The 22,763-nt window shown below is 38.6% G+C and overlaps 2 protein-coding genes across 4 annotated transcripts; both read right to left on the bottom strand.

Moving 5' to 3' along the window:
• Window positions 1-1,631: 1,631 nt before the first annotated feature.
• On the bottom strand, window positions 1,632-11,763 carry LOC307142090 (uncharacterized protein). Of its 3 annotated transcripts, none has more exons than XR_013818422.1 (12): window positions 11,524-11,735; window positions 10,018-10,531; window positions 9,501-9,588; window positions 9,238-9,351; window positions 9,029-9,129; window positions 8,777-8,875; window positions 7,116-7,245; window positions 6,790-6,900; window positions 6,544-6,696; window positions 3,333-3,454; window positions 2,812-3,224; window positions 1,632-2,146 (listed from the first exon to the last, which is right to left on the bottom strand). XR_013818422.1 is itself a non-coding variant. In XM_079842618.1 (11 exons), the coding sequence occupies exons 1-11, from the start codon at window positions 11,610-11,612 to the stop codon at window positions 3,071-3,073; spliced, it is 1,671 nt and encodes a 556-aa protein (XP_079698744.1). In that variant the 5' UTR covers window positions 11,613-11,763; the 3' UTR covers window positions 1,741-3,070. The 3 variants fall into 3 exon arrangements, 1 of the variants encoding a protein (XP_079698744.1); XR_013818423.1 differs by having other exon boundaries at window positions 10,018-10,507; window positions 11,504-11,705; XM_079842618.1 differs by having other exon boundaries at window positions 1,741-3,224; window positions 10,018-10,507; window positions 11,504-11,763.
• Window positions 11,764-15,005: 3,242 nt separating this feature from the next.
• Window positions 15,006-21,885, bottom strand: LOC307142496 (uncharacterized protein). Its single transcript, XM_079843418.1, has 10 exons — window positions 21,399-21,885; window positions 20,765-20,852; window positions 20,502-20,615; window positions 20,290-20,390; window positions 20,044-20,142; window positions 18,513-18,642; window positions 18,189-18,299; window positions 17,943-18,095; window positions 16,768-16,889; window positions 15,006-16,659 (listed from the first exon to the last, which is right to left on the bottom strand). Exons 1-10 carry the CDS (start codon window positions 21,866-21,868, stop codon window positions 16,554-16,556), a joined length of 1,494 nt encoding a protein of 497 aa, XP_079699544.1. The 5' UTR covers window positions 21,869-21,885; the 3' UTR covers window positions 15,006-16,553.
• Between the last annotated feature and the right edge of the window lie 878 nt (window positions 21,886-22,763).

Below are 22,763 nucleotides of genomic sequence, written 5' to 3'. Positions count from 1 at the left end.
TTTAGAGTCTGTTTGATTTAGATCCACGAAAGGTTGCCTGTGCTCTATGATGAAATTCAAGTTCCTCTATAGGCTACGCACAGGTATTGGAAAGGCGTGGCCTCACGCAGCCAAGTGAAGGCAAAGAGAGACCTTTCCCGGAACCGAGAGAAATATGATGCGTCTATGACTAATTGTTTTGCTCAGTAGACAATCCTTGTCAATCATAGTATTTGTTTTCGAGTCAATCAGGTATTTGTTGTTGAGTTAGTCAGAAAGAAAGAAAAACCCTCCCTGAGCATTACAGTTCAAATGTAATCAAATATGACGCAACGGGCTTTTGAGGAACGTTTCTCTCAAGTGTCATTGTACTGCATTATATGTTTTAAGTGAAATGTATTTGCATTAGGCCTATATGTAAGTAGCCTGCTACTGCTATAAAGATCTCATTGACTTACATTACAAGCTTTAGAATTTTACTGTTTGGCCATAAATTGCATATTTTGCTCAATTTGGGCCACTGAAATGAGCTATATTCTAGCCCAGTGGTTCCCAACCACGTTCCTGGAGGCCCACCAACAGTGCACATTTTGCATGTATAGTCAATCAAACACATCTGACCCAGGTCATCCACTCATTAGTGACTCCAAAACCTGATGTGGGTGTGTCAGACAAAGGAGACATGCAAAATGTGCACTTATGGTGGGACTCCAGGAACGTGGTTGGGAACCACTGCAAGCCTTACGTATTAGCTATATATGATACTCAATAAACTCCACTCTTTTAACATAATGCATATTTTTCTGGCCATAGGTTTTACATGGTTAATAACCTGATTTCCACCTGTATTCATTCAATTCAATAGGCTACATTTCATTTATTTCAAAGCAGCTTTACAGAAAATGCATGTGTCTACAATACAATTTAGAGTGATCTATTTCAGAAGTGTACAAGTCATGCAGTTGGCTAACAAGGTATAACCATGTTTAAGTGTTACGTTCTTGCGTTGGTTATGTTTTCTTCTCTCCCTGAGTTTTTTATTTTTACTTTCAATTTCTTAGTCCCGTCCTATTGGCCCTCGACGCTCACCTGATCCCCGTGTTCCTGTGACGTCTACGACAAGCTCTCTCCAATCCGGCCGGCGCCCGTGGCATAAAAGTGGAGAGAAGACGCCACTCTCGAGGCCCAATACGCTGTGAAACTTAGTTCAGTGTGACAGCCCGTGTATAGTGATTCAGTGTGTCCCGTGTGTTAATAATTGTGTGTACACTGTACAAGCTGGTGTACCATCTCGTCTCCCTGGGTTCTACCTCTGTTATTGGACTATGGCTATGTCCGAGGTTGGAGAAAGAGACCGGTAGGAAGGTCGCGCGATATAGCCTAATATTTTTTTTTACAATGTACATTAAGTTATTTCCCTTACCCCGAAAATTTACATTTCTTAGAATTAATAAATGTAATAGCCTACTGAGCTTTCATTGGATAAACAGTTGATTGTGGTGCTGCTACACCAATCTGATCCAAATATTTTTATGAACTATAACAAGTTGTAATTATTAATATTTCCCTTGAGCTAATTTCCTAAATTTTATAAAGTAAACATAAGAATAACTTTTATATTTTCACTAATACTTCAACTTGGACACTTGACTGAAGCAACTTAGGTTTATTGATTATCCATGCATATTTTTATTTTTTTATTTTTTTAAATCATGTTAATGTCAGGGAATGGCTGTAATCAACGCACACAACAGAGGAGTTGGATAACAAAACAGTCTTTAATAAAATAAGCAAGGAACACTCAGGAGATCCCAGAAGAATTTAAATCAAATACAACCACATTTACATTGGCAATACCAGACATTAGAATGAAGGAAACTCAGGGCGTAAATAAAGGGATAATTAACATAACTAGGAACACATGACACAGCTTGCACATAATAAGTAGGCCTATTGGCTATCAATGAATAATTGGTTACATTTCAAAGCATTTTATTATTTCAGACAGTCTGGGAGATAAAGTTACTGGAGTATCTCTGAAGCCTGTGTTGTGTAGACGGGTGTGAAAAAAGAACAAAAAGATCTAGGACCTTGTTAAATTAACATCAGATCAGATTTGAATGAAAGCAGAAATGGCACAAAGTTTGACACAAAACTTTCTCCATATCTTAAAGCTACACTATGTAACTTTTCTGTCCACTAGAGGTCGCCTGTTCAAAACAAAGGCGTAGTTTGATGACGCCACGTTTGAGCGCAGAATCTTGGGACATGTGGTCTTCTCCTCACAGCTGGCGGAAAAGAGTCAGGATAGGACTCGGGCAGAAATCATGTTCATGGATGCGATTATTAACATTACTGTAGTCTGAAGCAGAGCAGGACCGAGTTTTGTGGAGCTGAGCAAGGCCGCAGGATTAATTGAAGAGCGGGACTGTTATGGCATAGTCGCCATTCGGCGCCACTTCCTCTTTTCCAGTCATGAGTGAGGTAACGCAACTCTGTTTATCGTATTAGATATATCTGAGTGTGTTGAAAAGGAAGTTATGACGTTCGCTCTGCGGCTGCTATGACACTTGTTCACACTGCAGTGAGAGTAAAGCGTTTCACTGAATAAAAAACGGAAACCGAGGGTGACGCAGATATGACGCAATCGACAGGCGACTCCCTCACACGCATAGCTCACACGTCCCGGTTCCTTGGTTAAAATAGCAATTTCTCACGATTTACAAATAGTTGGAAACATTTGGGATATTCTAAGTACTCAACTGAACAAAATATATAACACTAGCCTAGTGGTTTCTGGATATTTTACTGCAAAAATCCTACATAGTTCACCTTTAATAATAATAAGGTTTACATGTAGTTGCAAACTTACTTAAAGTCAATAGAATGTCTTTTGGGAGACCATCAAAATAAAGTGTTAACAAAAGTCTTTGCTTAAAAATATTAACATTCGTTTTCAGCATCTAACCTCCTTGAGCAACAATAATGTTTCAGATCTGCAAGTTGGCTCGGGGCAATATTTTCAAAACAAACCAATGATGTTGATAAGCCTGCATATCAATTTGGTTCAGAGGCAACATGTTGAAGCCAGCTATTTCCCAAAACAAGAAAAAAGGCCCAAAAAACGGGTGACACGTTTACGATTTGGATCCAATCGAAGCTTCCGAATCGCATTCAGTACTTCCCTCACCTGTCGCTCTGATAACACCCCCTTCCAGCGCAGCAGACCAGGTACATATTGCTCACTGCAAAACATTCAGAAGACTTCACTGTTTGAATACTCTCACACAATGAACAGAGATACATTTAAACACCTGTAATGATTGAATTTGTAGTGTTTGGTCTGGGTTTACCTCTCACGTTGGAAATCTCTGAACAATTCACCACAGCTAATCTTCAGTGCATCTACATCACTGTGGTGTAAAACTTCACTCATTCTCTGAAGGAGCTGGTTTTGCTGGGCAACATCTCTGTTCTGCAGACAGAAAAATCTAACTATGAGATTTTTATTTATATAATGAATGTAAAAACACAGTTATCTTATGTCAACAGTCAAGGATATGTGGAACAATTATGTTAGAAAGGGGTCCTATTCTTCTTTTTTACATTTACACTTTCTTTAGTGTGTAATGTTGCTGGTTTAAGCATGAAAAGGGTCTGCAAAGTTACAAAGTTTTTTTTCTGGGAATGTACACATCACAATATTTAACATCCTTATTTAAATAATTCCCGCCCAAGGCATATTCCTGGGAAGTTTGTATTACGAGTTGGGAAGCCATGTTTATGACATCAGGTGTGTTCAAGTCACTTTCATTGGAGCAAGATGGTGGTGTAACTTTACTGTAAGAATGTGCATCAGGTGTGTTTAGCTTTTTTGTGTTTTTAATACATTTATGAAGCCACTGTAAACGTTATATTGTTGTATTACAATACTATTATATTTTGTGCAGGCAATTTACTTATTTTGTTGTAAATAAAAAATCCTGACAATGTCACTGCTAAATATAATAAGTATTGTGGTATTCTGCCACATTTCTTACTGACATGCCCAAATTCATAAAATCAAGGCAAAAAAATCAGAGCTTCCCACTCGTATTTTATGTTGTGACACTGTTGTGGTGTTAATGTGTGTTCAACTCATAAATATGATATTTCCGACATGACTTGAACGCACCAAGTCACAACACACTGATGCAGCCAATCCATCCGAGCACATTGTGCTTTTTGGAAGGAGAGGCTTCAGAGAAAGGAATTAAAAGAGTTTGGCAGGGACAGTGTTACTGGGAAGAGAGATGCTGCAACAAAAGAAAATTAACATCCAAGCATGAAAAGCTATTCTAGACCCCAAAAACAAAATCAAATGTAAAAAAGGGTATAATAAGGTCTAGTGTTAGACCGATATATCGGCCGGCCGATATTTCCGATTTTTACGTGTATCGGCATCGGCCGATACAAGGCTGCTGCGTTCGCCGATATTTTTTTCCCTGCATTATTTACAGGCAGGCGTCCACAGGCAGCTCTGTGTTGCTGGAGACGCTGCCGTTCATGCACTGCCCCTCCCCCCACTAGCAGAGAGCTGGAATCTGCTCTTCAAGACAACGATAAGTTTAAAACTTTCAAAGCATCTTTTAACTGTTTGACTTAGTTGAAATATTGCCATACACTTTGAAAGTGGAAACACGTTGTTCTATATGTGCTTGCAACAGCTAAGCAGGTTTGTGCGTCTAAATGGAAAACGCAAATGCTGAATGCCTCGTCTATAAAACTGCTTGCCATTGTATTCAGGGATCTGCAAATAGCTAAGTTGTAGGCTATTCATATGCATACTGTAGCTGTTACGAACACTGGTCATAGGATTAAGTAATGCTGGCGTTGTGGTATTTGTGGGAGTTTTATTCAGCAACCACCTGGCTGAGGTTTAAAAGCGTGTGTGTGTCTCTCCAGTGTTTCCCACACATAGACTAAGGCCCTGTCCACACGAACACGGGTATTTTCAAAACCGCAGCTTTTTCTACGCGGTTTGGCTGTTCGTCCACACGCAAACGCAGTATCCGGTTACTGAAACCGGACTTTTTTGAAAACTCCGGCCAGGGTGAAGTTTTTTAGAAACTCCGGTTACAGCGTTGTCGTGTAGACGGTGAAACCGGAGATTTCGGCTTGTTAAGTTGAAATGTGCGCCGTTCTCTCCTTTGTTTGAAATCAGATTGTGCGCCGTTATCGCTTTTGTTTATACATGAGTGGAGTCTATGCAATGGCGGACGTAACTTTTAATAACTCTGCTAACAGCGCTTATTACATACAGCTACATGCGCAGGTATCTCATTGTATTGCAGAACAGAGGCGCCAGAATACAAAAATACAACATAGTAAGGCAAGTGTGTGAAGCTTCAGTCCACTTGAGGCCTGCCCCTACAGTTGTCAGTGTCACTGATTCCAAAGTAAACTTGTAGAAGGGTTTCACTGAGCCCATGGCATCCCTCAGTGCATCGGTGCCGTGGATGGGACCCATGTGGAAATCAAGCAGCCAATCATAGCACGGTTTTGCGTTTTCATGTGGACGGAGATTTTTTTAAAACTGTGCTTGTGTGGACGCGATTGTTTTTTAAAACGGAGGAGGAAAAACTCCGGTTATAAAAATACCTGTGTACGTGTGGACTAGGCCTAAGTCGCGGTGGTGCGCCACAGAATCAACACCGGCCGTCACATACAGCGTTTTTTGGCGGCTGCCAAAGCAAATTTTTAGCCCGCTAAAGCCTTATTTGATCAGTAAGTGATGAGACTGACTGTTGCGCTTCTGACAGGTCACATGTGTTGCTGAGAGAACGAGCAGAGAGTGCGCACCTCCTTCAGCCTCGCGCGCGTGCACTCTCACCGTCTTCAAAACTGTCTTGCTCTCCTCCCCCTCCCGCGCATATTAATCAAAATCAATTGAGAATTGACACGATGGTAAAAGGTCGGAAGACGTGGAGCATTGGGAGATTTTTTCCTGAATTACCGCTGGTGTTGCTCTTCAAGAAATTAAGTTAAGTGCACCTAAGCATTAAATGACTAGGTTGTAAATAGTTTTAAAATTAAGTATAGTACAGTCAGTGCACTTTATTATGCTGCTGGCTTGTTGCTACTGTGAGCAATAGTGTAATTATTTTATTTATGCTTAAATATTTATTTTCAGAATTTATTTTCACCACTGAACTTTTTTTTTTTATTGTTCTACCTCACCTGTTTTTACTATTTGTTAAATATAGTTTTTTTTAGTTCAATAAATGTTCTTTTTTTACATTTTAAATTGTTATCATCATGATCATTGTGTCATTTTTATGATGTAAATTGAGGGAGCAAAAGCAGTATCGGCTCCAAATATCAGCTCTGGAAAATCGGCAGCCCGTATCTGTCATCGGCTAGGGCTGATGAAAAAAAGTCGGCATCGGCACTAAAAAAATCCATATCGGTCGATCCCTAATAAGGTCTCAGTTAAATATTGTTTGACGCTGATTTCTAGTGGTCAAGTGCATCAGGAAATCAGACCTTAAATACAAATGGAAATAAAAGAGTTATTTTTTTCACCAGTTCAGAAAATGTTTCGTGAAAACGTTGAACATCCTCTTTTATCTTTTCCTCGGCATCTTCCCAAACCGTCCCAAGCTTTCTTAACTTTGTCTTCACCAGGCAGTCCAGGTACACTTTGGAAACACAGTCGTAAGCTATTTTCACAATGATCTGTCAGAAATAAAGAGAGTGTTGGAGAGAATGAGGGTGAGGTATGGAGCTTGAATCTTTTTAATTGGTTTTAAGGTCATACACAGTGCGTACCTTTTTGATCTCCAAGGCGCTCTGAGGCAGAGATGCACACTGCCCGTGGATTGCCTCCATCAGGATATCAATATCCACATTATTTGTCTTGAAATAACTTTTTAAATTGGCCTACAAATGAACATTTAAAGACAAACAGGACTGTAAGATTGGTATAAAATGTGTTAGGAAAGGTATCAGTATCCTTGTTTTTTATATCAGTATAGCATGGTTAAATCTGAAATAATCCCAATGAGATGGACGCACTTAATTTCAAGTGCATGATAGCAATCTTTTCTTCTGAACAGATGATCATAAACACATATGTTGAAGAAATCGAAGAATACCTGTGCCAAGCATGTCATGATCTTATGCACAATGGATGAAGCCTTATCTTCCAGTTCCTGTAGTATGCTTATTGTGCTTGAGACGACATCGCTGTTCTTTTTATCTGGACTGATTTGTATAGCATTACATCTGTAGTAAAATAACACTGATTTTAGGACAAAACTGCAGAAAATTTTGGGAATTAAAGATTGTAGGGTTACGTCTTACTGTAAGCATGTGAATCAATACATTTTAAAGGGGAAAAGGCAATTCAAAGTGCACTAAGTTTTTGATGCAAAGAAATTAATATTTGCACTAATATATTTTTTTAAATCATACACTCTAGTGTTTTATGACTGTAGACATAATCTAGTCCCTAATGGTTGACTCGAAGTTTTAGACAAATATGGTGGTCAAATATTAGTCACTTTAATATTGTTGAAATTGTGGGGGTCGCAGATGGATCTCATGGATGGTTAGAGACGGGCTTGGCCTTTTCTCTGCCTTCACCCGCGAGTTCCAGTGCTCTCTCCAGTGCGGTCAGGAAGCACGGTCTGTGGTTTCTTCTGCCCCGAGTAATGGCCCGATGGTTCAGCTATCTTCCTTTGAGGAGAGAATTTTAGGACTCGATTGTTTCGACTGGTGGCAGAGAGGCAGGACGTTCACCCAAAAAGAAAACTGGATGAATGCTCCGCAGTGGCATGGCTCCACCTCTTTCATCCGAGCCCTCAGCTCCACCTTAGACCGCAGACCAGTTGGCTCAGCCCTGGCTCCTCGCCCCCTTGGCTCCACTTGTGACCGTCGTCCCTTCAGCTCCACCGGGCTCTTTCCCATTGGCTCTGCCCTGGTCAGTCGTCACTCCACTATTGCCTTGGACTTCCGGGCCGTCGGCTGAGCTCCATCTCTCCACCGCTACGGCTTTGCCGGCTTCTCTATCCTTTAGGATCAACGGCTCCACCTTGGCCACTCGTGGTCTCCAGGTCCAGCAATTTCACTGAGTCTCTCGATTGGACGTCACCATCTCCCTGCGTCACCTCAGTCAGTCGGGCTCAAATTATCTCCTTGGCTCCTCCCTCCATCACTGTTTGGTGCCTCCATCATGGCCCACCATAGGGTCGCTCTAAAATATCGTTGGTTGTCCGTACCTCCCTGGATCCTAACACCATCCACTCTTCCATGGGTCCTTCCACCATCAACTCCTTGCTGCCTCCCGTCATCTCCACCGTGACTTCTCTGCTCTGCCCTGGTTCCTCCTATGTGCGCCCCCCCCCCCCCCCCCCCCATGGGTTTTCAGCCCCTCTCTGGTCCCTCATCCACCTCCAGAACCTCCTCCCGTTCCTAGGAGGGGGCGTTCTGTCACAATCAGGGGTGCGTTTCTCAAAGCCAACTATGGACGCAAGTTCTTTAATTCCCAATAGAGTTCAATGGAACTTGCGACCATAGTTGGCTAACAATGCTTTTGGGAAACGCACCCCTGTCTGTTTAGTTTAGTTTTCATGGACTTTTAGTTTGCATTCAACAGTTACCCATCTCCTGTGTTTTTCTAGTTTCCATCCAGTCATCAGTTGTCATGGACACTCATTTAATCATCACTTGTTATGTTATATGTGATATTTTCATAATTAATTATTCAATGTTACAGTTTCTGAGCCATGTATACTTAATGATCATTAGTAAATACCTGAGTTGCATACAAGTGTTGATTGTCCGAAACAGATACACAGAGTTCTTCTCAGTGAACTTTAGTTTTTTTAGATGTTTATTCTCAGTATCCACATACCTAAGAAAACACATATTTATGTTAAGTACATGATCATAAACAAACCTACCCTCTCCTGCACTAAAAAGATATTTGCTGGATACTCATTAAATGAGAATTGTTTTAATCTGTGAACTTTAGGCAAGGGGTAATATAAGATTAGGAGAAACCTACTTCTGAGCAAAACAATGCAGCTCTTCACTACAGAGTATTTGTACCGCATGCATCAAGGTCAGACCATACTTTTTTGCATTTACAATAGCACCATTCAGGCACTGTGAAGGGAAAACATATATGTGAGCATCATATAAATCCCCTGTGACATGTTTTTACATGAGAAAATAAAAATAAGTCTTGCTTTACGTTCTCTCTCCAAGAGCTACCTGAGTGACATCTATGTGAAGTCTTAGGAATGTTTCCTCATCCATTGACTCCTCATTATGTACTGGTTGCTCATCATAGAGCAGGATGTTCTGTAAAGTCTTAGAGATGTCCTTCTGTTGCAATTAAAGTTGGACAGAGACGTGTGTTACATCTCTCTTGTTTTGGGTCCCTTCATGCATTACTGAGATATTAGTCATTATAATGAGAGTCAAATACATTCATTAAAATAACACACAAACAGTCATAAACTGTGAAGTCCTACCTGAAGTTCTAGAAGCAGTTTCTGCTTTGCTCTCTCAAACCATCCTGTCAACAGCAGCGGGTCGTACACTGTCAGTTTTGAGTCTGAACTGAAACATAAATGAGTACAAGTAGTAATATAAGTAGTACACATAAATGTTCATAAGTAGTAAGTAGACATTAATATTAAAAATGTTGGTAAGATATTTTTTTTAACTTTTTTCAAAGAAGTCTCTTACGCTCTTCAAGGCTGCATTTATTTGTTCAAAAATACAGTAAAAACAGGAATATTATGAAATAGTTTTACAATTTGACACATGATCCTTCAGAAATCATTCTAATATGCTGATTTGGAGCTCAAGAAACATTTCTTATCACAGTTTAATTTTTTTGTATAAATGTCTTAAATGGCAAATAAATATCTTTAGTGTCATTTTTGATCAATTTAATGCATCCTTGCTGATATAGTGCGCATTTCAGCACTTCAAAATTAACTTGTCATACTAATGTTACATTTACAACGAATTTACATTGCATACCTGAAGAAAACATCTTTTCCCCACAGTAAAAGGCAGAAGGTCTCATTCACAGAGAGATCTCTGTTTAGGAGCAGGTCCAACTTGGTCAAGAGGTGACGACTGTAACTGTCAGTCAGATGAACTAGCAGTCCAGTGTCTTCCAGTACAGGTGTTAATCGAAGCACCTCATAGCATATCATGCCCTGTGTTCTCTTTAGAAAGTCTTGTAACTGCTCTAACAGATATTTTTGTGCTCCCTCTACTGGCAGTGTGGGAATGTGGTTTTCCACAAACTGATCTACTTCTTGAAGATACTCACAGAGCCAGTTTTGAGGGAAGCTGCCTCCTTTAACACCATTCAGTTTGCTCCATCTTTTCAACACCTCAGCTGCCTGCTCAAGGTCCTCAGGGTTTGATTGTTCATTCAGAATCGCTCTGAGAATATCAAGCGCTTTCTTGCCACTCACTTCAACCCCTGAACCAGATGCCATCTTGGAGCTTTCCTGTTCTCCTGCAGTGAATTTCTGTGCATTAACTGATTTTGAAATGTTCAACTTGTATGTGAAACAAGAAAAAAAAAAAAAAAGGACGGCACGAGTGTTCACATTTAAAAGGAGATTGTATACTGCACTGTAAAAAAAACAAAATTCTAACTTTCATTTTTAGAAAGGAACTATATTTTAAAAGCTGATTGAACTACCGAAAAGTTTTCATATGAGCAACTTAAACTATTAAAAAGCAAAAACTTGAGAAAAAAAAAGAGTGTCAAGTTTGGTGGTGAGGGTCCAAATAACCTGCTGAGCATGCTCAGTTTGATCACTGATGATGCACTTTAATAAATTGTGTTTTGGTCAAAGCATGTGGAGTTATGTTGTATTTTACCCTCTAAAAACATCTGAATTTACTCAATTATTTAAAAATAAAAATCATTGTCTTACCATTGGAGGTCTCTGCATGCTGCATGTATTTCACAAGAGGGAACTGCTCATCTTATTCCTGGATGTTTTGTTGTTGTTGTTTTTTTTATACATTTTTGGTCAAAGCATGTGGACTTATGATTACATAAATGTTTGTTATTCAGAAATAATAAATTTTAGCTTTATGTAGTGTTTTTGATAATACTGTAAGTGAATAGGTTATACAATTTGTTTTGGTTAGTAAAAGTAACTAATTTAAGCAGTTTGCCCAACAACAATAATGTATTAATGCACAGCTTAAAGTGAAATGCAAGCTTATTGAACTTGGACCCATAAGTACAAATTAAATACTATTTTTGAGTGTACAAAAGTTATTATATTATGTTTGACTTTAGTTAAGTTGATATAACAATTGTGCCATATTCAAAAAAGTCCTGAAGCTGCAGAGTTTTCAACTTTTTTTGTTTGTTTTTTTTACAGTGCAAATGCATTGGGGGGGGAAATGCAAAGATGCTGAATTTTTTATTGTATTTTACCCTCTAAAAATGTCTGACTTTACTGTTTAAAAATAAAGAAGAGCATTGTCTTACCATTGGCGGTCCCTGTGTGCTGTATTGGCGTGTTTTTCTCAAGAAGAACCCGATCCTCTATATTCTTGACTTTTTTTTTCCCCCTAATTTTTTTTAAAGCTTTAAACATTTTTGCAAGTGTAATGTTACTGTATAATAAGGGCTTTTAGATTCTGCAATCTGTTCGATTTAGATCTGTGAAAAAGTCAGCTGCAGTACATGTGCTCTATAGTAAATGATGAAATTCAACTTCTTTATGTTGTTGTTGTATCTGCTGTTATGCACAGGATATGATTGTGGTTCAATTATTCTTTGAAGTATCAGGTAGCTGCACCCGGTTTGAGCAGAAAGTTTGCACAGTGTTTCATAATAAATGATAAATGCCACGTGTGGTACCAGTCAAAAGCTGGATATAAATTATTATTATTATTTATTATTAAAGCATGAAAACATATACCAATCCGCCCAGCCACCCTGCCTTCCACCCACCCACGTAACCCAGTGGTCTCTGTACAATGGGATACATAATGCATGAAAATATTAACAGAAAAACAAAGCCACGGGAATCATAAAACTAGAATGCAAAAAAGAAAATTAACAAAAAGGGGGCAAAATACAGCATTAAGGTATTCATTCTGAATCCTGATCATTACTTTGTGCAATATACTTCGATATCTTTTCAGCAGCTATAGTCCAAATCTTTAATGTTGAGATTTGTGCCAAGTTCACACGAGGCGTGGATAATTCCAACATTTTAATGTCCCGAAGTTGAAACAACCACTTGTATACATCCAGGGAATGAGGTGGAAGCCAGTGTTGTGCTAGCAGTTTTTTCGCAGATGTTAAACCGGCCAGCCAGCCAGTTTTTTGCAGCTTAGAGAAATTCAGCTGAGAGTCGTCATTCAGTAATAATACAGAGGGGTTCATCGGTATAGGACATTAAAGCATTTTCTATAAAATAGCAAAAACCTCCATCCAAAAATCTTTAACTTTTTCACATTCCCACACCATATGGAAAAAGGATCCAAGTAGTTGGTCCGGACACTTATCAGAGAAGGGGTTAAAAGTGGAGTCAATACGATATCTTTTGAGAGGGGTCCAGTAAGTTCTGTGACAGAAGTTGTAATGGACCATTTGGTGAGTGGGATTTCTAGATGAAGTAAAAATGTTCTGCCACACTCTTTCCCATTCCATAATACCTTCCTCTTGTTCACAGTCTCTTTCCCATGTATGCTGTATAGCTAAACGATTTGCTGTAGCCTCTAAGGCCTTCCTGTACATCCATGAAGTAAAGTGACTAGAAGAGAACAAGTCAAACCAAGCGATGATCGGATGTTTGGGAAGCGTTTCCCCCCAGGACACCCCATAGGCCTTCATGGCTGACCTTAAACGGAGATATAAAAACAGAGAAGAGGGTTCTCTTCCATACCGCTCACACAGTTCTTGAAAGCTTAACATGCATTTAGGACCTGAAATATCTTTCAGTATATAAATGCCCTTCTGCCTCCAGTCTCTGGAGAAAAATGGTGGACCTCCTGAACAAATTTTATTATTATACCAAATGGGAGTGTAGGTGTGCCAATTATGTGAATATTTAATACATTTTTCCATCAGTTTAAAATTGACTATCATGTTGGAGATGATAGGACCGAAAGCTTGTATACATTGATTGTTTTTTAGCCCAGAGAACAGTATATCTTGTAACCTAAATTTGCCCTCTAGGCTCTCTTCTATCTCTAGACTCTAGAGAACGGGTTGAGCCAAACCTTAATGCATTTTATTTGAAAGGCCCTATGATACAATTCAAAATTCGGAAGCACTAATCCCCCATTATGTTTTTCACGCTGCAGTGTTTCAAATTTTAATCTGGGTTTTTAACCGTTCCAAATAAATTTACGAATTGTAGAATTGAGTTTGTGCCAAACATTTTTAGGGGCAGGCAGCGGAATCATGGAGCTAAGAAAATTGATTTGTGGCAACACATTCATTTTAGCACAAGATATTCTGGCATGTAATGATAGTGGCATTGAGGCATCGAGATCTTGTTCGACCCTGGCTTGAATATGAATATAATTGGCATCAGGTATAACATGGAGGGATGAATAAACAACAATGCTTAAGTAACTGATTGAAGTTTGTACATGAATATTACAAGGCAGTTTAACTTTCTTAGCCATACTATTAAGTGGAAGCAAAGAGGATTTACCCCAATTGATTTTGTACCCAGAGAGCATACTGAACTTTCCAAATACCTTCAGTATCTGGGGGAATGAAACTTGAAGATCTGAAATAAGCAGTAAAATATGATCCGCATAAAACGATATGTGTCTTGTTTGTAAGAGTTAACTGAAATTGAACAGACATCTCATCAGTTGGGCTAGGGGCTTGAGTGACAGCACAAACAGCATTGGGGATAGAGGACACCCCTGTCTTGTACCTCTTGGTAAGTTAAAAGGTAGAGTCCATTAGTTATAACAGAAGCAGTGGGGTTTTTATATAGAACCTTTATCATATTCACAAAGCCTTTGCCAAAGCCATACGCATCCAAAACAGACCAGCGGTAATCCCACTCCAGCCTATCAAATGCCTTCTCCGCGTCCAAAGAAAGAACTGCAGCTGGAGTGGGACAAGCCCGGGATTCATGTATCACATCCAGTAGTCTCCGTATATTATCAGCTGCTAATCGACCTGACATGAACCCTGTCTTGTCCAGATACACTAATTTATTAATATACCGCTGCAATCGTAGGGCCATAATTCTGGCATACATTTTTATATCATAAAAAAACTTTTATATTTTCAATAATACTTCAACATGAACACTTGACTGAAGCAACTTAGGTTTATTGATTATCCATGCTTTGATGACGCCATGTTTGAGCGCAGAATCTTGGGATATGTGGTCTTCACCTCACAGCCGGTGGAAAAGAATCGGGATAGAACTTGGGCAGAAATCATGTTCATGGATGTGATTATTAACATTACTGTAGTATGAAGCAGGAGCAGGAGCGATTGTTAATAAGAAGAGCGCAACACAAGCCTCGCTAGCAGCGGGACTTTTATTATGCCACAGTGGCCAGCGCCATTTCCGCTTTTCCGGTCATAAGTATGAGGTAACGCAGCTCTGTTTATAATATCAGATACATCTGAGTGTGTTGAAAATTATGTTATGACGTTACTCTGTGCGTTCACTCGGCGGCTGCTATGACACTTGTTGCACACTGCAGTGAGAGTAAAGCGTTTCTGGAAAATAAAACTGAAGGTTAAAATGGAAGCCGAGGGTAATGCAGATATGACGCTAGTGACAGACGACTCCCTCACACGTCCGGGTTCCTTGATTAAAATAGCAATTTTCTCACGATTTACAAATAGTTGGAAACATTTGGGATAATGTAAGTAATCAATTGAACAAAATATATAAAACTAGCCTAGTGGTTTTTGGATATTTTACTGACATTTTTTTTACATAGTGCACCTTTAATGTCAGGGAATTGCTGTAATCAACTCGCATGACAGAGGAGTTAGATAACAAAACAGTCTTTAATAAAATAAACAAGGAACACTCAGGAGATCCCAGGAGAATAAATCAAATACAACCACATTTACATTGGCAATACCAGACATTAGAATGAAGGAAACTCAGGGTGTAAATACATACAGGGATAATTAACATAACTGGGAACATGTGACAACTCAATCAAAAACCATGAAAACAAACAGAACACAGGCAAACAGGAACAGGACACAGAGAAAACAAAACAAAAAACTGAGCATAATCGTTACAGTTAAAATGTGAGTATCAAATATGATTGAGGAGCGTTATCTCTCAATTGTCATTGTTTTGCAGTGCATTATTGCTATCAGAATTTGATCTTACTTTTTAGCCATTCAAATATCAGCAACTGCACTAAATTGCATATATTTTGCTCAGTTTGGGCCTTTGAATAAAGTATATTTCTACCTCTGAAGCTGTGAAAGAAAAAATCTAGGACCTTGTTAAAAAATTAACATCCGATCACATTTGAATGCTAGAAGGCAGATATAGCACAATGTTAGCTCCATAGCTCCATATCTTGTACTTTTACCAACTGTATAAGGTTTACTGAATAAGTTGACATGTAGTTGCAAACTTACTTAAAGTCAATATAATGTCTGTTGGGGGACCATCAAAATAAAGTGTTACCAAAAGTCTTTGCTTGAAAATATTAACCTTCGTTTTCAGCATCTAACCTCATTGAGCAACAATAATGTTTCAGATCTGCAAGTTGGCTTGGGGCAATTTTACAAAACAAGCTAATGATGTTGATAGGCCTGCAGATCAATTTGGTTCAGAGGCACCTATGTTGAAGCCAGCTCTCTCCCAAAACAATAAAAAAGGCCCAAAGAACGGGTGACACCAGGGCCGTAGCTAGGGAATTCTGGGCCCCCTGAAAAAACATTGATGTGGGCCCCCAATGCTCTCCACTCATATCATATACGGTGTATATATACGGTCTATAAGGCCTATAAGATTTGTGCTTGGAGGGCCACATCTGGTTCCATGCACCTAATAGGGATTTCTTGCAAAATAACTAAACAGACAAATAAATAAATGCAAATAAAGGTTATTGTTTTTACTTATTTTATATATAAAATATGATATAAAAATGGCATTAAGCGATTAATAACTTTGTTTACAGTCATCAAGCAATTATGCAAGACAAACAAATAAAACAACAACAAAAGACAAGAAATTGATAAAATGATAAAATAAACTTTTTTTAAAGTAGGCCTACCAGCAATAGCCTATAATAGACTTGCGGTTTTATTGAGTCTTTCTGCTGTTTTCCGCTGATTAAGCTGAAATAATTAACCGTCAGACTAAACCATTTTTAGGGAGGGGGGAGAGAGAAGGGGATATTTGGAATACTTCTTTAACTAAATTGCATGCTTTTGTGGTTTTCATTGAATGCAGGCATAGAGGAATATATAGCTTAACTACAGAATTTAGTGGGGCCCCCTGGGCAGTGGGGGCCACTATAATTGTCACCACCTTTCACCCCACTATAGCGACGGCCCTGGGTGACGTTTACTATTTGGATCCATGATGAAGGTCCTGAATCGCATCCAGTACTTCCCTCACCTGTCGCTCTGATAACACCCCCTTCCAGCGCAGCAGACCAGGTACATACTGCTCACTGCAAAACATTCAGAAGACTTCACTGTTTGAATACTCTCACACAATGAACAGAGATACATTTAAACACCTGTAATGATTGAATTTGTAGTGTTTGGTCTGGGTTTACCTCTCATGTGGAAAAACACTGAACAATTCACCACAGCTAATCTTCAGTGCATCTACATCACTGTGGTGTAAAACTTCACTCATTCCCTGAAGGAGCTGGTTTTGCTGGGCAACATCTCTGTTCTGCAGACAGAAAAATCTAACTATGAGATTTTATTTATATAATGAATGTAAAAACACTGTTCTCTTATGTCAACAGTCAAGGATATGTGGAGCAATTATGTTAAAGAGGGTCCTATTATGCTTTTTTAAATGTACACTTTCTTTATTGTATAATGTTGCTGGTTTAAGCATGAAAAGGGTCTGCAAGGTTACAAAGCACAAATTCACTCCAAAGGAAATTATTCTCTATATCAGTAAGCTCTGTTTTAAGTCTTGAGTTTTCTTCTTGGAATGTACACATCACACAATACTCCCTAGTTAAATAATTCCTGCCCAAGGCATATTCCTGGGAAGTTTGTATTACGAGTTGGGAAGCCATGTTTATGACATCAGGTGTGTTCAAGTCACTTTCATTGGAGCAAGATGGTGGTGTAACTTAACTACTGTAAGAATGTGCATCAGGTGTGTTTAGCTTTTTTGTGTTTTTAATACATTTATGAAGCCACTGTAAACGTTATATTGTTGTATTACAATACTATTATATTTTGTGCAGGCAATTTACTTATTTTGTTGTAAATAAAAAAGCCTGACAATGTCACTGCTAAATATAATAAGTATTGTGGTATTCTGCCACATTTCTTACTGACATGCCCGAATTCATAAACTCAAGGCAAAAAAGCTTCCCACTCGTATTTTATGTTGTGACACTGTTGTGGTGTTAATGTGTTCAACTCATAAATATGATATTTCCGACATGACTTGAACACACCAAATCACAACACACTGATGCAGCCAATCCATCCGAGCACATTGTGCTTTTTGGAAGGAGAGGCTTCAGAGAAAGGAATTAAAAGAGTTTGGCAGGGACAGTGTTACTGGGAAGAGAGATGCTGCAACAAAAGAAAATTAACATCCAAGCATGAAAAGCTATTCTAGACCCCAAAAACAAAATCAAATTAAAAAAAGGGTATAAGGTCTCAGTTAAATATAGTTTGACCCTGATTTCTAGTGGTCAAGTGCATCAGGAAATCAGTCCTTAAATACAAATGGAAATAAAAGAGTTATTTTTTTCACCAGTTCAGAAAATGTTTTGTGAAAACGTTGAACATCCTCTTTTATCTTTTCCTCGGCATCTTCCCAAACCGTCCCAAGCTTTCTTAACTTTGTCTTCACCAGGCAGTCCAGGTACACTTTGGAAACACAGTCGTAAGCTATTTTCACAATGATCTGTCAGAAATAAAGAGAGTGTTGGAGAGAATGAGGGTGAGGTATGGAGCTTGAATCTTTTTAATTGGTTTTAAGGTCATACACAGTGCGTACCTTTTTGATCTCCAAGGCGCTCTGAGGCAGAGATGCACACTGCCCGTGGATTGCCTCCATCAGGATATCAATATCCACATTATTTGTCTTGAAATAACTTTTTAAATTGGCCTACAAATGAACATTTAAAGACAAACAGGACTGTAAGATTGGTATAAAATGTGTTAGGAAAGGTATCAGTATCCTTGTTGTTTATATCAGCATAGCATGGATAAATCGGAAATAATCCCAATGAGATGGACGCACTTAATTTCAAGTGCATGATAGCAATCTTTTCTTCTGAACAGATGATCATAAACATATTTTGAAGAAATCGAGGAATACCTGTGCCAAGCATGTCATGATCTTTTGCACAATGGATGAAGCCTTAACTTCCAGTTCCTTTAGTATGCTTATTGTGCTTGAGACGACATCGCTGTTGTTATTATCTGGACTGATTTCTATAGCACAACATCTGTAGTAAAAGAACACTGATTTTATGACAAAACTGCAGAAAATTGTGGGAATTAAAGATTGTAGGGTTAGCTCTTACTGTAAGCATGTGAATCAATACATTTTGAAGGGGAAAAGGCAATTCAAAGTGCACTAAAACGTTCACTTAAAAAAGTTTTTGATGCAAAGAAATTAATATTTGCACTCATTTTTTTTTTTTAATCATACACTCACAGAATATAATAACTCTAGTCATAATCTAGTCCCTAATGGTTGACTCTGTGTTTCAGACAAATATGGTGGTCAAATATTAGTCACTTTAATATTGTGGAGATTGTGGGGGTCGCAGATGGATTCATGGATGGTTAGAGACGGGCTTGGCCTTTTCTCTGCCTTCACCCGCGAGTTCCAGTGCTCTCTCCAGTGCGGTCAGGAAGCACGCTCTGCGGTTTCTTCTGCCCCGAGTAATGGCCCGGTGCTTCAGCTATCTTCCTTTGAGGAGAGATTTTGAAGACACTATTGTTTCGACTGGCGGCAGAGAGGCAAGACGTTCGCCCAAAAAGAAAACTGGATGAATGCTCCGCAGTAGCATGGGGATTCCCTAGCTCCACCTCATTCATCCGAGCCCTCAGCTCCACCTCAGACCGCAGACCAGTTGGCTCAGCCCTGGCTCCTCGCCCCCTTGGCTCCACCTGTGACCGTCGTCCCTTCAGCTCCACCGGGCTCTTTCTTCCCATTGGCTCTGCCCTGGTCAGTCGTTGCTCCACTATCGCCTTGGACTTCCGGGCTGTTGTCTGCGCTCCATTTCTCCACCCCTTGGCTTTGTCTGCTCCTCTATCCCTCAGGATCAATGGGGTCCTCCCTTGCACCAGCGTTGCCTCAGTTCTCCGGCCCACTGGCTCCACCTTGGCCACTTGTGGTCTCCAGGTCCAGCGATGTCGCTGGGTCTCTCAATCCATTGGACGTCACCATCTCCCTGCGTCACCTCAGTCAGTCTGGCTCAAATGATCTCCATCATGGCCCTCCATCATGGCCCACCACAGGGTCGCTCAAATATTGTCGGTCGTCCGTACCTCCCTGGATCCTAACACCACTCTTCCATGGGTCCTTCCACCATCAACTCCTCCATGGCTTCTCCCGCCATCTGCTCTGCCCTGGTTCCTGACTTCTGTCACATAGCTTTTCTTCATGTGGATTACTTTAGTTTGTTTGATTTAATATATCCTTGTTTTATTAAAACTTCTGAATTATTCATCATTATCCTCTGGACCAAATCATTATAAAAAATATCCCCACAATTATAATCTGACACTTTGAATAAATCAGTCAAGAGTGACAAATATTTCTTGATATTTTCATAAGCAGAATTAATTATTCAATATTACAGTTTCTGAGCCATGTATACTTAATAATCAGTAAATACCTGAGTTGCATACAAGTGTTGATTGTCCGAAACAGATACACAGAGTTCTTCTCAGTGAACTTTAGTTTTTGTTGACGTTTATTCTGAGTATCCACATACCTAAGAAAACAGATATTTATATTAAGTACAGGATCACAAACCTCCTCTTTCCCACAACCATGCACTAACAAGATAACCACTGGATACACAATCGTTTTAAGGTGTGAAACTTAGGCAAGGGGTAATATAAGATTAGGAGAAACCTACTTCTGAGCAAAACAATGCAGCTCTTCACTACAGAGTATTTGTACCGCATGCATCAAGGTCAGACCAACCTTTTTTGCATCTAAAATAGCACCATTCAGGCACTGTAAAGGGGAAAAATTTAATATGTGAGCATCATATAAATCCCCTGTGACATGTTTTTACATGAGAAAATAAAAATAAGTCTTGCTTTACGTTCTCTCTCCAAGAGCTACCTGAGTGACATCTATGTGAAGTCTTAGGAATGTTTCCTCATCCATTGACTCCTCATTATGTACTGGTTGCTCATCATAGAGCAGGGTGTTCTGTAAAGTCCTACAGATGTCCTTCTGTTGCAATTAAAGTTGGACAGAGACGTGTGTTACATCTCTCTTGTTTTGGGTCCCTTCATGCATTACTGAGATATTAGTCATTATAATGAGAGTCAAATACATTCATTAAAATAACACACAAACAGTCATAAACTGTGAAGTCCTACCTGAAGTTCTAGAAGCAGTTTCTGCTTTGCTCTCTCAAACCATCCTGTCAACAGCAGCGGGTCGTACACTGTCAGTTTTGAGTCTGAACTGAAACATAAATGAGTACAAGTAGTAATATAAGTAGTACACATTCATGTTCAAAATGTAGTAGTAAGTAGACATTAATATTAAAAAGGTTGGTAAGATATTGTAAAACTTTTTCAGAGAAGTCTCTTACGCTCTTCAAGGCTGCATTTATTTGTTCAAAAATACAGTAAAAACAGGAATATTGTGAAATAGTTTTACAATTTGACACATGATCCTTCAGAAATCATTCTAATATGCTGATTTGGTGCTCAAGAAACATTTATTATCACAGTTTAAAAAAATTATGAACATTTTCCAGAATTCTTTGATGAACATAAAGTTAGAAAGAAAAGCATATTTTTGATATACAATAAATAAATGTCTTTAGTGTCATTTTTGATCAATTTAATGCATCCTTGATGAATAAAAGTAACCAATTCTTCTTCTTTTTTTTTTTACAAAAAAAAAACACTGTCTCCAAACGTTTGGATGATAGTGCGCCTTTCAACACTTCAAAATTAACTTGTCATACAAATGTTACATTTACAATGAATTTACATTGCATACCTGAAGAAGACATCTTTTCCCCACAGTAAAAGGCAGAAGGTCTCATTCACAGAGAGATCTCTGTTTAGGAGCAGGTCCAACTTGGTCAAGAGGTGACGACTGTAACTGTCAGTCAGATGAACTAGCAGTCCAGTGTCTTCCAGTACAGGTGTTAATCGAAGCACCTCATTGCATATCATGCTCTGTGTGTTCTTTAGGAAAGCTTGTAACTGCTCTAGCTGAGATCCTGGTGCTCCCTCTACTGGCAGTGTGGGAATGTGGTTTTCCACAAACTGATCTACTTCTTGAAGATACTCACAGAGCCAGTTTTGAGGGAAGCTGCCTCCTTTAACAACATTCAGTTTGCTCCATCTTTGCAACACCTCAGCTGCCTGGTCAAGGTCCTCAGGGTTTGATTGTTCACTCAGAATCGTTCTGAGAATATCAAGCGCTTTCTTGCCACTTACTTCAACCCCTGAACCAGATGCCATCTCGGAGCTTTCCTGTTCTCCTGCTGTGAATTTCTGTGCATTAACTGATTTTGAAATGTTCAACTTGTATGTGAAACATGTAAAAAAAAAAAAATCCTACATTTCATTTTTAGACAATAACTATATTTTAAAAGCTGAATGAACTACCGATTGTAGAAAAACTTTCATATGAGCAACTTAAACTATTAAAAAGCAAAAACTTGAGAAAAAAAAAGGTCCAATTTGGTGGTGAGGGTCCAAATGAACTGCTGAGCATGCTCAGTTTGATCACTGATGATGCACTTTAATAAATTGTGTTTTGGTCAAAGCATGTGGAGTTATGTTGTATTTTACCCTCTAAAACATCTGAATTTACTAAAAAAAAATTAAATAAAAATCATTTTCTTACCATTGGAGGTCTCTGCATGCTGTATTTCACAAGAGGGAACTGCTCATCTTTATTTCCTGTTTTTTTTTATTATTTTTTTTATATATATATATATATATATATATATATATATATATATATATATATATATATATATATATATATATATATATATATATATATATATATATATATATATATATATATATATATATATATATATATACATTTTTGGTCAAAGCATGTGGACTTATGATGACATAAATGTTTGTTATTCAGAAATAATTCATGTTTTAGCTTTATGTAGTATTTTTGATAATACCATAAGTATATAGGCTATACAACAATTGTTGTTGTGTAAAAGTAACACATTTTAGCAGTTTTCTCAACAACAATAATGTAATATTAATGCTCAGTTTAAAGTGAAATGCAAACTTATTGAACTTGGACCCATAAGTCAAAATGAAATACTATTTTTGAGTTTACAAAATTGATCATATAATGTTTGACTTTAGTTAAGTTGATATA

Source organism: Gobio gobio (assembly GCF_949357685.1).
Source record: "Gobio gobio genome assembly, chromosome: 18".
Taxonomy (NCBI): Eukaryota; Metazoa; Chordata; class Actinopteri; order Cypriniformes; family Gobionidae; genus Gobio; species Gobio gobio.
The sequence above is the reverse complement of the archived record's forward strand: the minus strand, read 5'-3'. Positions and strand labels throughout refer to the sequence as shown.